The 13,075-nt window shown below is 36.9% G+C and overlaps 2 protein-coding genes across 3 annotated transcripts; both read right to left on the reverse strand.

Moving 5' to 3' along the window:
- Nucleotides 1-191: 191 nt before the first annotated feature.
- LOC125185425 (ethylene-responsive transcription factor ERN1-like) lies at nt 192-1,598 on the reverse strand. Of its 2 annotated transcripts, XM_048081951.1 has the most exons (2): nt 856-1,598; nt 192-756 (listed from the first exon to the last, which is right to left on the reverse strand). In XM_048081951.1, the coding sequence occupies exons 1-2, from the start codon at nt 1,212-1,214 to the stop codon at nt 423-425; spliced, it is 693 nt and encodes a 230-aa protein (XP_047937908.1). In that variant the 5' UTR covers nt 1,215-1,598; the 3' UTR covers nt 192-422. The 2 variants fall into 2 exon arrangements, with proteins under 2 accessions (XP_047937908.1, XP_047937907.1); XM_048081950.1 differs by having other exon boundaries at nt 192-1,598.
- A 1,235-nt stretch (nt 1,599-2,833) lies between these two features.
- On the reverse strand, nt 2,834-9,863 carry LOC125221828 (importin-5-like). Its single transcript, XM_048124106.1, has 20 exons — nt 8,482-9,863; nt 7,943-8,146; nt 7,604-7,708; nt 7,435-7,500; nt 7,184-7,348; nt 6,896-6,970; nt 6,649-6,803; nt 6,147-6,282; nt 5,995-6,064; nt 5,787-5,914; nt 5,633-5,689; nt 5,052-5,237; nt 4,849-4,941; nt 4,622-4,707; nt 4,474-4,540; nt 4,317-4,383; nt 4,097-4,233; nt 3,904-3,995; nt 3,684-3,750; nt 2,834-3,459 (listed from the first exon to the last, which is right to left on the reverse strand). Exons 1-20 carry the CDS (start codon nt 9,709-9,711, stop codon nt 3,295-3,297), a joined length of 3,351 nt encoding a protein of 1,116 aa, XP_047980063.1. The 5' UTR covers nt 9,712-9,863; the 3' UTR covers nt 2,834-3,294.
- Between the last annotated feature and the right edge of the window lie 3,212 nt (nt 9,864-13,075).

A 13,075-nucleotide genomic window follows, 5' to 3' on the forward strand; every position in this document is an offset into this window, starting at 1 on the left:
AAGCATGCACTGCATGCGAAATTAATTAATTAGGCCTTGAACTTGATATAGAAAATGTAACCTAACTTATGTAAGTATAAATTCTCCAACAATTTATGCTTATAAAAGATGAGAAATATAGAATGTAGTCCTACTTTTGCAAGAAAAAAAAAATTTAGATGATAGGAGAGGAGCATCACAATTTATTAATAGCTTCTATTATAAAGATGAGGAAAGTTCTTCATCTTCAATAGGTGAAAATCCAAATCAAAATACAAACTAAACTAACGAGGCACATTGGATGATCCCTCTAGAAGTTTCTGAAATAATCTAATACTCTGCCCAAACAACCACCACCTCAATCAATTTCTTTCTAACATGATTTAGCCACTATTTGACATGCTCAGAATGTTGGAAAAATGATTTTGATTGACTTTTTTTGTTTAACTTGGACAAAACATTTGGCAGAGAGTTTGAATATCCCAGAAAGTATCATTTGACTCATTGATGGTATCCCAGTATTCATTTATGCCATTCATGGCATAGAGTGATGCTGATATCTGCCTTTCAACCTTCAATCTTTCAAAATCCGGGAATGGGGCTGCCTCAGTTGCGCCCTCCCCACCTCTTCTAGGGACATATGGTTGAAGCGCGGGTGTGTCAACATCCAGAGCTTGATTACACTGATTGAAATGTGGCTCTAAATGGCTGAAGTCGGGCTTATATGCATCCTCGGATGGATTGGAGGTGAAAACAACAGAGCCCTTCATTTGGTTGCTGCTAAAGTTGTCATTAGTACTGTATTGAGAGCTACTACAACTTCTACTACTACTGCTACGAGCAATGGCCTTGATGTTGACATCTTGATCAGAATACCTTCTAGCAGCGGTTGGAGGGATAGTGGCCTTATTTTGGCTCCTCTTTTGATTCAACAAGTTCTTGATCTTCAAAGAGAGGGCTGGGTTGCAAGGCATGGTGTTCAAGAAGTTGGTGCGTGTATTGGATCCACGTAGGAGGCAGGCAGCTTCGTCATAGGCCAGAGCTGCCTCCTCAGCTGTGTCGAATGTGCCTAGCCACATGCGGATCTTTTGGGTCGTGTTCTTGATCTCCGCCACCCATTTTCCCGAGGGCCTCTGCCTCACTCCCACAAACTTGCTCTTGCTAGGGCTTCTGTTTGTGGGCTTATATGTTGTGTTGTTGTTGGTTGGAGAGGAGGTACGGAATTGAAGTTCCATGGTTTGGTTTAGTTATGTTTTAAGATTGTAAGAAGGAAGAGAGAAGTGTTGAGTCTTGATTTGAAAAAGGAGATGATAGGGTGTTTTTATAGGAGGATTAATATGTCTTATGCATTTGTCTCTTATTCTCTTTTTTGGTTTGAAGTGTATATGATTTGTATAGAGTTGACTGGTTTCTTCAAATATGTGTGTGGGGAGGAGTAGTAGTTAGTGAATCATGAGTCGTAAGCATGACTAATTAGTATTATTGTATTCAATGTTTGTTTTGTATATTTATTATGCTAGGCATGCCTTATCCCATCTTTGCATATTGCTCTACACGTTCTTGGCCTCTTTTTAGTGCTCAGTTTTGTGAGGGGGTTCATGGCATGAGTTGAGCCTATAATCATACTAAATCAACACCTTCTAAATCAATCTATCAAAAACACAGTCACATCCATATAATACTTTCAAATTCCTTAGGCTTCTAGTGAGTTGAGAATAGATTCCTTTTGGAGAGAGAGTCAAATTATGCAAGGACAACAATATTTGCATACACGTCCAATAATTCAAGTTTGCACATAAACAAATAGGACATGGGTGCCACATTTCATTCTTGGATTATACATGAATGGACTAATAAACAAACCAAGGTCAAACATAGTCTAGATGAAGACAATTCTTACCTTTTATCATTGGAGTTGTTGAAGTTCACATATTATTCTCTTACTCAATTGGTCAACATAATCCGAAGGCCTGCCAAATTTCACAACATTTTAAGAATCTCTCAAACCCTGCCACGTGGATGAATCTACAATGCTCTAGTTTGGGGAAAAAAACGAAAACCTAGTCCCATGTCCACCAAAAAAATGTCTGTTTTGTTGCTAGTACAAATTTCAATGCATAATTGATCAAGTATGAAAGATAGTGTAAAGTTGGTCAAATGAGAGAGAAAAAAGAATATTGGTAGAAAATGAACTAATTTTAGAGGGCAAATAAAAATGAAAAAAAAAAGAAGAGTATAACACGCTAGTATTTTTCATTATTAATGTGCCTATAATAGCATTGACTAATAATGAGGCAAAAAGAGTAAGTTATAGGTGACTGATAAAGAATCTTGATGCGCATGCTTGGAATCCCCATTGTCATAAACTACCAAGAACTAGTACTACTACATCTGTCCCTAAAAATTTGTCTCATTTTTCTATTTCCGTCCGTCTTCTAAAATTTGTCTCATTTCACTTCTACCATTTTTTCCGTCCGTCTTCTAAAATTTGTCTCATTTCACTTCTACCATTTTTTATAGTAGGATCCATATTCCACTAAGTCATTTCTCCTCATATTTTATTATAAAACTAATATATAAAAATAGGACTCACATTCCACTACCTTTTTCAACTCACTTTCCATTACATTTTTTAAAACCCGTGTTGGGTCAAAATAGAAAAAAATTTGGAAGACGGAGGTAGTATAATATTAGGAAGATGTGATTGGACAAGATGAAAAGGTTCTTGGGTTGTTGGAGCAGTTCAACTCCAACCATATAACAAACTGTCTGCTTTCCTATAGGCATAAACCAATTCAAGTATCATTAACACAATGATGAAATACTAAAATGTAGTGGACAACAATATCGGGACTATTGTAGAAATGAATATATATTACAAGTACAAATATGACTTTTTGGAAACAAGAATTCCAACAAATAAAATGTTTTTGCCAAATCCCTGTACTATTAACAATCACAGATGTAACAAAAATAAAAGTACAAAAATGAATTATTTGACCAAAACTGAGACAGGAATTACCTCTATGGCAATCCACAAATAGCACAAATGTTCACAAAACCCCACAAATAAATAAAAGAGCACCGGATTCCACCTGTTTTTGGATGCAACACCGGTGATCTTGTAATATACAGTCCACAGACTCTCCTCCATTTCGTGTTGAAATGGAGGGCTCGACCAAAACTTGTGCAAAAGAATGCGGAACGTCTCTCTCATCAGAAAGAATGGACGAACAAAGGCTTGACCGGCACAAACCACAACCAACAACTCAATATGAAATCAACGATTGCTACACGCATCATCAGTCACGAGCACTACGTTGAGAGAATTGTCTGCAATGCCAGCTGCTGTTGAGGCTGCAAGGACGACCATGTAGAGGCCAGGGTTGCTGGAGGCAGTGTCTGTTGTAGCTGCCTCAACAAATTTACCATTCGACTGGCAGTTTGCTCCGAGGCAAGATCCTTGCCAGTACAGAGAACCTGCAACGAAACAATTATAGAACGACCTCACCTCACTGAAGAAACGAAATGAGATAATAAAAGATCCAAAAATTGGGATACAGAGATAAGAATAGATTCAGGGCTTCTCAAACCAAAAATCAGAATCCCAACTACATTGTTACAGAACTATCAAAATGACTACACAAGAATGTTTTATAGGGTTTACATGAATAATGGTCCTGAAATTGCTTAACATAACTAACCTCAGCAAAAACAGAAACAATTTTCGGGAGATGCTGATTGTTGGGCCCCAAAAGTTCCAAATCAGACCTAAAAGGGGAAATTGTGGTCAATGACAGAATATAGGAAAAAGTAGAAATGAGAACTCAGATATAAGTACAGGAGATGATGATCAAAACCAGAAACAAAAAAATTGCAAATTTTATTTTAAGAGGAACGAGGATCAACTTCAGGTCCCCTCACCTCTCAACCATTGAGCAAAGCTGGTCGTGAACAGCTTTTGCCTCAATAACATCACCCTTTATAGGTAAACAATTCAACCAGGCGGGAACCACCTATTAATGCAACTTTACACAGTTAGAACTAATCGAATGCAAAGAGCAAGGAAGTACCAAGATAGAGGGGGATGGAGATAGAGAGATATAGAGAGAGATACCTGAGCTGAATCAATGCTATCACGATGATACTGACATATCTTTCCAAGAGCTGAAACAGCATTATCATATGCCATCACATTGTCCGGCTGCAAAGCATTTGGGTGCCTAATAACTACATTGAGCCTCGAAAGAGCCTCTGAACAAGATTCCAAAGAAAGGTCAGGTTAAAGATATAAAGCTGAAATTTGCTTTCTATGAGCCACATTCAGACAGCTTTACCTCCAACAAGTGGTTTAAACACAGAACTTCCAAACTCAGCACACACTCCGAGTCCATATACAGCAGCCTGGAAATAAAATTAGTCAATTAGGATATGATAGATTAACATAATTAAGATTATGTGAGAACACAAAGAAAGTCCAGAGCTTCTGCGAACCTGTCGGACATCTGTGTTTTCATCATTGCATGCCTCCAAGAGGAATGGCAGATATGTATCATAATACCTAGTTCAAATAATGACAGGAAGTACGTAAGTATTTTCACACTGAGACCAAACTCAAATATTTCATGGTATGTTTACATACTTCAGAGCTAAGTCACGGCATTGCTCAGCTACATCATCAAAGATGCAAATGGCAATCCTTCTCTCTTCAGCCGATTTGTCCTTTCCCTGCAAGAAAAATTTAGGGCTGAGACATAGATTCAAGTTTCAAGTTGTTAAACTCTGTTCTAATTCACTGATCTTGCTCACCAACAAGTTCCAGACAGGTATGAAAATATCATATTAAAAACATGAATGGAAATTACTTACCCACATAGGCATCAGGTATGATGACAATTCATCAAAGAATGGCAAGAAGGAGCCCTTGAATGTTTTAATTAAAGTTCCCAATATTTCACCAACCTGAAACAAAAATGATTAGAAGCAAAAGGTTAGGAAGGTCTCATGTTTCCAAACAGACAATATTATTGAAAAATGGTTGTATCCCGAACAGCCAAGTGTAATAGACTAACTTGGTCAAATACTTCTTCTTCTTGCTCATTTTCCTCTTTAAGAAGTTCTCCCTCCTCATCATCAAAATCTTCAGCTTTGGCTCTCTCAGCTCTCTCCTTTTTTCTACTTGAGCTAGCTATGATCACCTGTTTTATCTCTTCCACAATGCTTCTAACCTGGCTCTCGTCTAAAAGAGATCCTGAAATCTGAGAGAAATGATGAGTTAAATTTAAGTACAAATAGTAAATAAATGATGTTCAGACTAATTGTGTAACTCATTTAAAAAAAACTCATACAACTCTACTGAACAGCACAATTAACTGACTACTCTAGCAAATTGAATTTAAGGTAGGTAGATAGTTGTTACAGCCTCTTACAAATCATGCATAAAAGTGTGATAATGAAAACATTTCTCAAAACAGAAATCTTCAAAGAATCAACAGAACACGATACACCAGAAATGTAAGGACTGAAAAATTAGGTCAGCGTGGACTTCCATTTTTCACACTTTTCACCTGGCACAGATTTCAACTTACATGGTGAAATAACTGACCTAATATCTTAGCTAGAATATTAGAGGATACGGACTTAAGTGACCAACCTGCACACATTCGTTCAGCGCATCCAACATGTTTGCACAGATCTCTATATCAGGTTCCTGCGTTACATAAGAATTGATATTTAGTGCCCAGATACTATAATCATCAATAACAGAATACAAATCTCAAGCTTGTATGATTAACTAAAACAAACACCTTGTGTAAGGCTTCCACTAAAGCAGGAACAATGAAGTCTAAGAGCTGCTTAACATAAGTCTCATTACGACCCTGAGCAATTCCTTTATCGACAGCCAGTTTTGCAGACCGCAACAGCTCCGGCATTGCTAGAAATTTGGAATTGTTGTTCTATATTAGCAACTTAATACTCTGTATATGGAAACATACAAAGTAAAATCTGCATTACCTGAGACAGCAGCCTTCCTGACTTCTTCATGGAAATAAAATTTCAAAAGAGGAACCAATGTTGGGGCAACCTGCAAGCACAACATGCCATAACGTTTTCAAATTGTGGTCCACAATCAACGGAATCAAGCAGACCATTCCATTTTTACCCACCTGATCGATCCATGGGTAAAAACCTTCCTTTAACTCATCAGCATAGCAGCACAACATATTGCAAGCGGTGGCCTTCTCCTCTAGGACACTAGTCTTAATCCCAATTCTTTTATCCCCAAGGGTTATGGTCTCCATGCTGCAATATATAGAAATTTGTTCATACCGGAAGTAATTAGAGACACGCACTATTGGAAAAAATTTGAGCACACGGAATTGATAGTCAAAAGAAAACAGTACTACTACACAAAAAAAATAGTGGGTCTCTTCCAGATGCACAAAAGAAGTTACAGTATCTTCTACCTTGCAAATATTTCAGATACAAGACATAAAAGAACCTTCAACATTGCACGGGATATTCTCAGAGGGATGTTGATAGAAGTTAATGGGCAACTTAATAGATAAAGAATGAATGGTGGCACCGTGGCAAATAAGGCCAATTTTCATTAAAACATGAAAAAAGACTTTTTAAAGATAAATCTACATGATATAAGACAGTGTTCACCTTTCATCGTCTGATTCATCAATTTCATTGTCTGAATCAGCAGATGTAATGATAACATCAGGCTTTAGCTGAGCAGACTGAAGCAGAGGAGGCATGACCACACTCATATAAGGAAGGAAATCCTGGCCCAAGCACTTGCAAAGTCTGGCCCATGCCTACAACAGAAAAAACAGTAATTCTTATAATGTTACTGCCCTAATTTTTCAAGTCATCTGAAATCTGCAGCTCTCAAGGACAAATGGCTTACTTGTAGCATGTAACTGGTAGTAGGATCATCGGTCTCCATTTGTGATCCTTGCAGTGACATAAGCACTCCCATTACCTAGCAAAAATGAATGAAACTACTATTATATTGAATCATGGATTCATGATTGAGCCTTGGGCAGATGCTGATATTGCAGATATAAACACACCATTCTGCATAGAATGCGCAAGTGAGTAAAGCAACAAGTCAATCAATACAAAGCACTAAACAAACACAAATAATCATTCATCATAAATACAACAATCAGGACCCAGATCTTTTTAAACCTACCTGCTTAGCATCCTCCTTGAATTTCTCCTTCCCAACAGCCATCCCCACCAAGCTGATGCACTCCATAGCTTTTGCACGAAGCATGCGGTTAGACTTATCTGTGGCATTCTCTAAGATAACTTTCAAGTAAGGCATAACTGCATCATAATATTTCTGGAAGTGTTCCTGCAATCATAATTCCAATAGCATGACTGATAAACCAGCCAAAAATAAAGAAACTAACAGCGCGAGCTATAACGAGAATGGTGTACCTGAGATGAATCAGCTACCGAAGCTAAAGCAGTTAAGGCACCCTCCTGAACCATTTGCTTGGAATTCTATAATTTACAAAACATATATCAGTGTCCATAGCAACAGCTAGTATTGCATAGCCATGCCTATAATATATTCCCACATATTTTTTCTAATACGCAACTTCACCTGAAGAAGTAGAAGAAGTTTGTGCACTATCCCATCTAAGTAAGGTGTCAAAATTTCTGGAGTGCAGTTTTCACTGAAGTTAAGAACCGCTGAAGCTGCATGTGCCTGCAGAAAATGGACAGAACTGTTTAAAAAGCACATAATTCAGTTTTAGGAACTTAACATAAATGACATTAGCAATACACAAAAGTTAATGACTAGTAAAAGGAAGAGGTTTGGGAAACAGGGGGAGTTCAACCTCCTGTCCTCCTGTTCAATAAGCCTGATCACAAGTTGGAAATTGCTCCCACATAAATCATATTTTGATAAGTAATGCAGAAGATAAGCCTGATCACAAACCTGTACTCTAGGGTTTTGGAAATCATCCATAGCTGCAGCTAGAGCTGGCAGCACATGCTGATGGAACTGAATTTGCAAATCCGGACCCAAGTCTGTTGATAGCTGACCGATTGCATTAATTGCTGCCCATCTCACACGTGGATGAGGATGTTGAAAGGAATTCAAGACCATGCTCACCACATGTTCCAAATCCTTAACCATCACCTGCAATATGCAAATGAATTGTACTCTCACGTTGGTGCATAAGAGATACATATGCGCTGATAACAAAGCTAGTACAAGAATCCAATGCTACTGATATATCAATGCACTTACGTGAGCATGAGACGAGATGTCAAAAACCACCAAAGGGACATCTAAAACAAAACTCTTAACAAAACAACTAAAAAAAGGCTATAAATGGTGTATTGTATATGAGCATGAGACAATGTCTATAATAGCCCCGTTATTACTTGACCACAAAAACTCTTATAATGAAAATTCACAATGTCTCTAATCCAGCAAAGTTAATACTTTTATCTTTTATTGTTATATAGTACCTTGGAGCAACCCTCTGCAATCTGTGCAAGTGCAGTGAGTGCTGCGTGATGCTTCTGCCACTCAGGAGAAGAAAAGCACGTTTGAAACTGCGCGGATGCCACAGGGACAATTGTATTCCCACCAAGCGCTATAGAGAGCCTATCTAAGCATTCCTGCCCAACACTATAATTACTTGTCTCCCCTGCATCCTCGTCCTTGACTTCTGCACTGTGCCACGCAGGATCATCCTCCACATCCAAAAGCATATTCATCAAATTGGCAAAAAGCCTGCTAATGAACTGCGGCAATTTGCGCATCATCCCAGGTGCTCTTTCCCTTGCTTCCGCTAATGTAATCACAAATTCAATTGCTAAATGACGCGTGCCTTCCTCCAAACTCTCAGCTTCGGCAATCTGCAACATAGCACCAACAACATCCATAATCTGCCTCCTCAAAAACCTCGGTTCCGTCCCAGCCAACTCAATCAACAGCTCCAACGCCTCCTGCGCAGTAGCCTCCTGCCCCGAGTTCAGCGACTCCGTCAATGTCCTCATCATAGCTGGCAACAAATCCTGAAACCTATCGCGATCGCTCGAGCTCGTCAAGCACTGAATAAAATTGATGACAGCACTCAACGCAGCAATCTTCACATCTGAATCGGAGGAATTATTCAACACGTTGAGGAAAACAGTGTGCAAATCAGTGATATACGGAATCAACGTTTCCCCGATGAATTGCGCCAGTTGTGAGAACATCAGGAATGCGGATTCCTGCAGCTTCGGAGCACTAGACGTCACGCACTGAAACATAAACGGCAGGATTTCCGGCCACTGATTCTCCGGCACGAGCGAAGAAGCAAGTTCCGAGACGGTATCGCACAGTTTCTTAATAATCGATTTTGACTCCTCGCTCTGGAGTGAGGACAACAGGAGGTTTTTAACAGCGGAGCGAGTGGACTCGGTGAGGTTCGGCCAGATATACGAGTCATCGCGGGTCAATTGCTTCCGCAGGAGAATCGCGGCCATGGCGCGCGCCTCCTGGTGCACGGACGATGAGATAAGGTGGCCGAGTTTGAGCACGAGCGAGTTCGGATCGTTCTGTTTAATCAAATTGAAGACTGACTCGGCCTGGGATCGCTGGTCGTTGGAGGAAGACATCAGATGAGAAATCAGGGTTTCGAACGGGGCCGGGTCCGCCCCCAATATAGCTGCCAATTGCGCCTGCTGAATCTGAGTCGACTCGGCGTCCATCTTCCCGAGTCGCCGCGATAATTCTCTAGGGTTTTTGGTGTGTTGTTTTTCTGTGTGGGGTGGCGCTGGCGCTCTTCTATCGCCTCTCTCTCTTCCTCTTTCCTTCTCCCTCTCTCTCTTTATATATACACTGTGTATGTAATTGATTCTATCCAGTGACGGTGCCACGCATACAAACACTCGTTCGCGGAATGCGTGCGTGGGTAGTTTGGTAAATTCTAGGATCGGAATCCTGCGAGGCCGAATGTACAATCGTGAGCAGCGAAGGGTACGATGTGTGGAAGCGGGAAAATCTGGGACGAAAATAAAGCAGCGGCGAATGATGATTCAGGTGGGCCTAATTAGGGTAAAGCAGGATGTGAAATGGATTTGTTGGCAATAATTTTAATATACGGCAAAATTAATAAATTATGAATTCAACAACTACATGAAATAAGACTTTACCACTTTATAAACTTTAATAGTGTGAATACAGGTCTCCAATTAAAGTTGTAATCGATTTCATGGTCTAAAATCTTCCTTCCATACGATATTAAGATTTAAGAGTCTCATTATTATTTGGCATGAGTTTTAATAAATATTCATAAAGAAAAGTGTATGAAAAAAATAGTGGAATACGAAATTCATTTTAGTTTGAAAATGAACTACGTAAATGGTACATGATCTTTCACTTTCGCATATAAATGTTACCTAATATTTATTTTATATCGTTTTTGGTATCTCATGACAAAAATAACTCTGGGTACCAAACATGTGATTTTTTTGTTATGAAGGATATTTTTGAAAATTTCAATTAAGTAAGAGTATCAAAGATGTGATTTTTTTTTCTTTCTTTCTTTTTTCTTCATTTTCTTCTTTCTTTTTTCTCATTAGTTTATGTTTCCTCTTTTTTCTTTTCTCTTCTTTCTTTTTAGTGTTTTATACATACTTCTAATTGTATTCATAATATAAATCAAGAAAAAAACACCTAATTAAATTAATTATTTAAAGTAATTAAATTAATTAAATATTTTTTATTAAATTATTTTATACTCATTTTAGAGTTGAAACACCTAACTAAAAATATTCAACTCTTTATATCATTACGAATACAATTCACAATTTTAAATTTTTATTAAGAGTATATTGATTAGCTATTAATTTAATATAAATAATAATAATAATTGTTATTATTATATAATATTATATATGATTAATAATTTAAGTAATTATATTATAATTATTTATTAATTACTACTAGTTTATATTATTATTATTATTATTATTATATTATAATTTAAGTAATTATTATAATATTATTATTATAATTTAAATATAATTATAACTATAATTATATTAACTATATTTGAATGATATTAAAAATAAATTAATTATTAATTTATAATAATAAAATTATAATATTAATATTGATTATTAATAATAGTACAAAGAGTGAGTAGAATGAAAGAAGATATAATAATATCAATTTTGGTACTAGTTTTATTTATGCCCAAAATACCCACCATGACACAAATGAAAATGCATTTGTTTAGAGGGCATTTTGGGGTGAAAATCTTATCAGGTACTAAAAATGTGATTAATATGTACCAAAAATGATATACCTTGGGACGGAGGGAGTACCATTTATGTGCGAAAGTGAAAGATCAGGTACCATTTATGTAGTTCACTCTTAGTATTATATAAACTATAAGTGAAATAGATTAGTAAAAATAAACATAGACTTCTAGTTGTGAATGGACTAAAATGATAAAGCGAAACTATTAATGGTGGACGAAGAGAGTACTTTAAAATTGATTTATCATGTAATCCAAATTTAGTGTATACTGTAGTACTTACTTAACCGCTATGCTAATTAATGCAACTCCCATCTGCAGTATATAACTTGCATATTAAAACAGACAAAACCTATGTATAGGTTCTTTTATGTTTAGTATCATTAGAACTTCTACGTATTTTTGTTTTAATAAATCATTATATTATTATCTTCCATTTAGTTTATCCTTATTTATCACATTTTTATACCTTCCTTGGGAAGGCCTTCAAATATATCAATATTTGGAATAAGTTTGACCAGTAGGAGTGAAATGTTTTTTTAATTTTTCAATTATGTATTTTAAATTTTTTAGGATTTTAATTACTCCATTATAACTTTCAAATTTTTAGAATTGTAAATTTTAATTAAGTAGTTTCAATGAAATGTTTTTTAAATGGCTGTCTTTTTAAATTGAAATAGTGTGACTCATGAATAATTAAGAGAAGAGATGGTTAAGAGATAGAGAGTTGTTTTTTTTCGCCATTTTAGTCCGTCCACGAAATATTGTCCATTTTGTTTTTTGTTTTTTTTCCCATTTTCGGTAAGTGGATCTCATTTTCACTAACTCATTACATTCACATTCTATTATAAAACCAATATATAAAAATGAGACTCACATTTCACTAGCTTTTTTCTCATTTTTCTTTACAAAGTCTAACAATTTTTTTAAATCCGCACCAAATGGAGTATAACAATAACACATTTGGCGGACGAAGGGATTATAACAATAACAATATAACAACAGTAACCAGTAAGCAGAAAGCAAACCATTGTCTTCTTCAAGTTGAATTGAGGTATCCCTTTTTCTACAATACGAGATACGCTCAGTTAGTGCTCACGGATTGGTGTAATAACCCAAAAGATGAAACAACTTGCCTCCTATTGAGTAGAAGCACCTCAAACTCATAGGTATTGACAAACTTGATTTAGAAGCGAGAATCGAGCAATGTGATGCTCCTAAAATGCAAACTAAAATGATAGCAAGCTAACAGAGAAAATAGAGAAATGCTTTGAGTTGTGGTATAACCCGTCTATTTATAGGCTATGAGAGACCACATGAAAGGTCTTGGCATTAAGGGTATCCACAATAGTGGCCCTCTTGGGCATGCCCAAGCCACCATTTCTTGGGCATGCCCAACAAACTTGGCCTTGCCCATGAAAACTTGGCCACCACAATGGTGGCCCTCCGGGCCACCATTTTTTTTTTATATTTGAATAATTAAAATTATTTTCATACATTTTTGTTATATTTTAATATTACTAGAATAAAAATTATATGCCTATAATAGTTAAAAAAAATGCATACTTTAAAAAAAATGCATACTTTAAATGTGTTCAAAATTGAAACCAAATTTTCGTCGTATTATAGATAGGGTAAAATTATACAACGAATTTTTTTTAAATACAATTAAAAAAATGACGCACACCGCCCGCCTACTCGGTGTCGTCATCGCCATCCATCACATCATCTTCACCGCCGCCACAGCGCCACTGCCTCCACCCCCGCCACTGCCACTTGCACCGCCCCCACTGCCGCTGGCACCGCCTGTC

Source organism: Salvia hispanica, chromosome 4, assembly GCF_023119035.1.
Source record: "Salvia hispanica cultivar TCC Black 2014 chromosome 4, UniMelb_Shisp_WGS_1.0, whole genome shotgun sequence".
NCBI lineage: Eukaryota > Viridiplantae > Streptophyta > Magnoliopsida > Lamiales > Lamiaceae > Salvia > Salvia hispanica.

Bases quoted from the DNA above. Each gene is read 5' to 3' on its own strand.
- LOC125221828 (XM_048124106.1), bottom strand. From the start codon at position 9,711: ATGGACGCCGAGTCGACTCAGATTCAGCAGGCGCAATTGGCAGCTATA. The intron at 6,804-6,895 runs GTAAGCCATTTG...TTTCTGTTGTAG, and splicing joins CTACCAGTTACATGCTACAA to GCATGGGCCAGACTTTGCAA. The intron at 5,690-5,786 runs GTGTTTGTTTTA...TATGTAACGCAG, and splicing joins TAGTGGAAGCCTTACACAAG to GAACCTGATATAGAGATCTG.
- LOC125185425 (XM_048081950.1), bottom strand. From the start codon at position 1,214: ATGGAACTTCAATTCCGTACCTCCTCTCCAACCAACAACAACACAACA.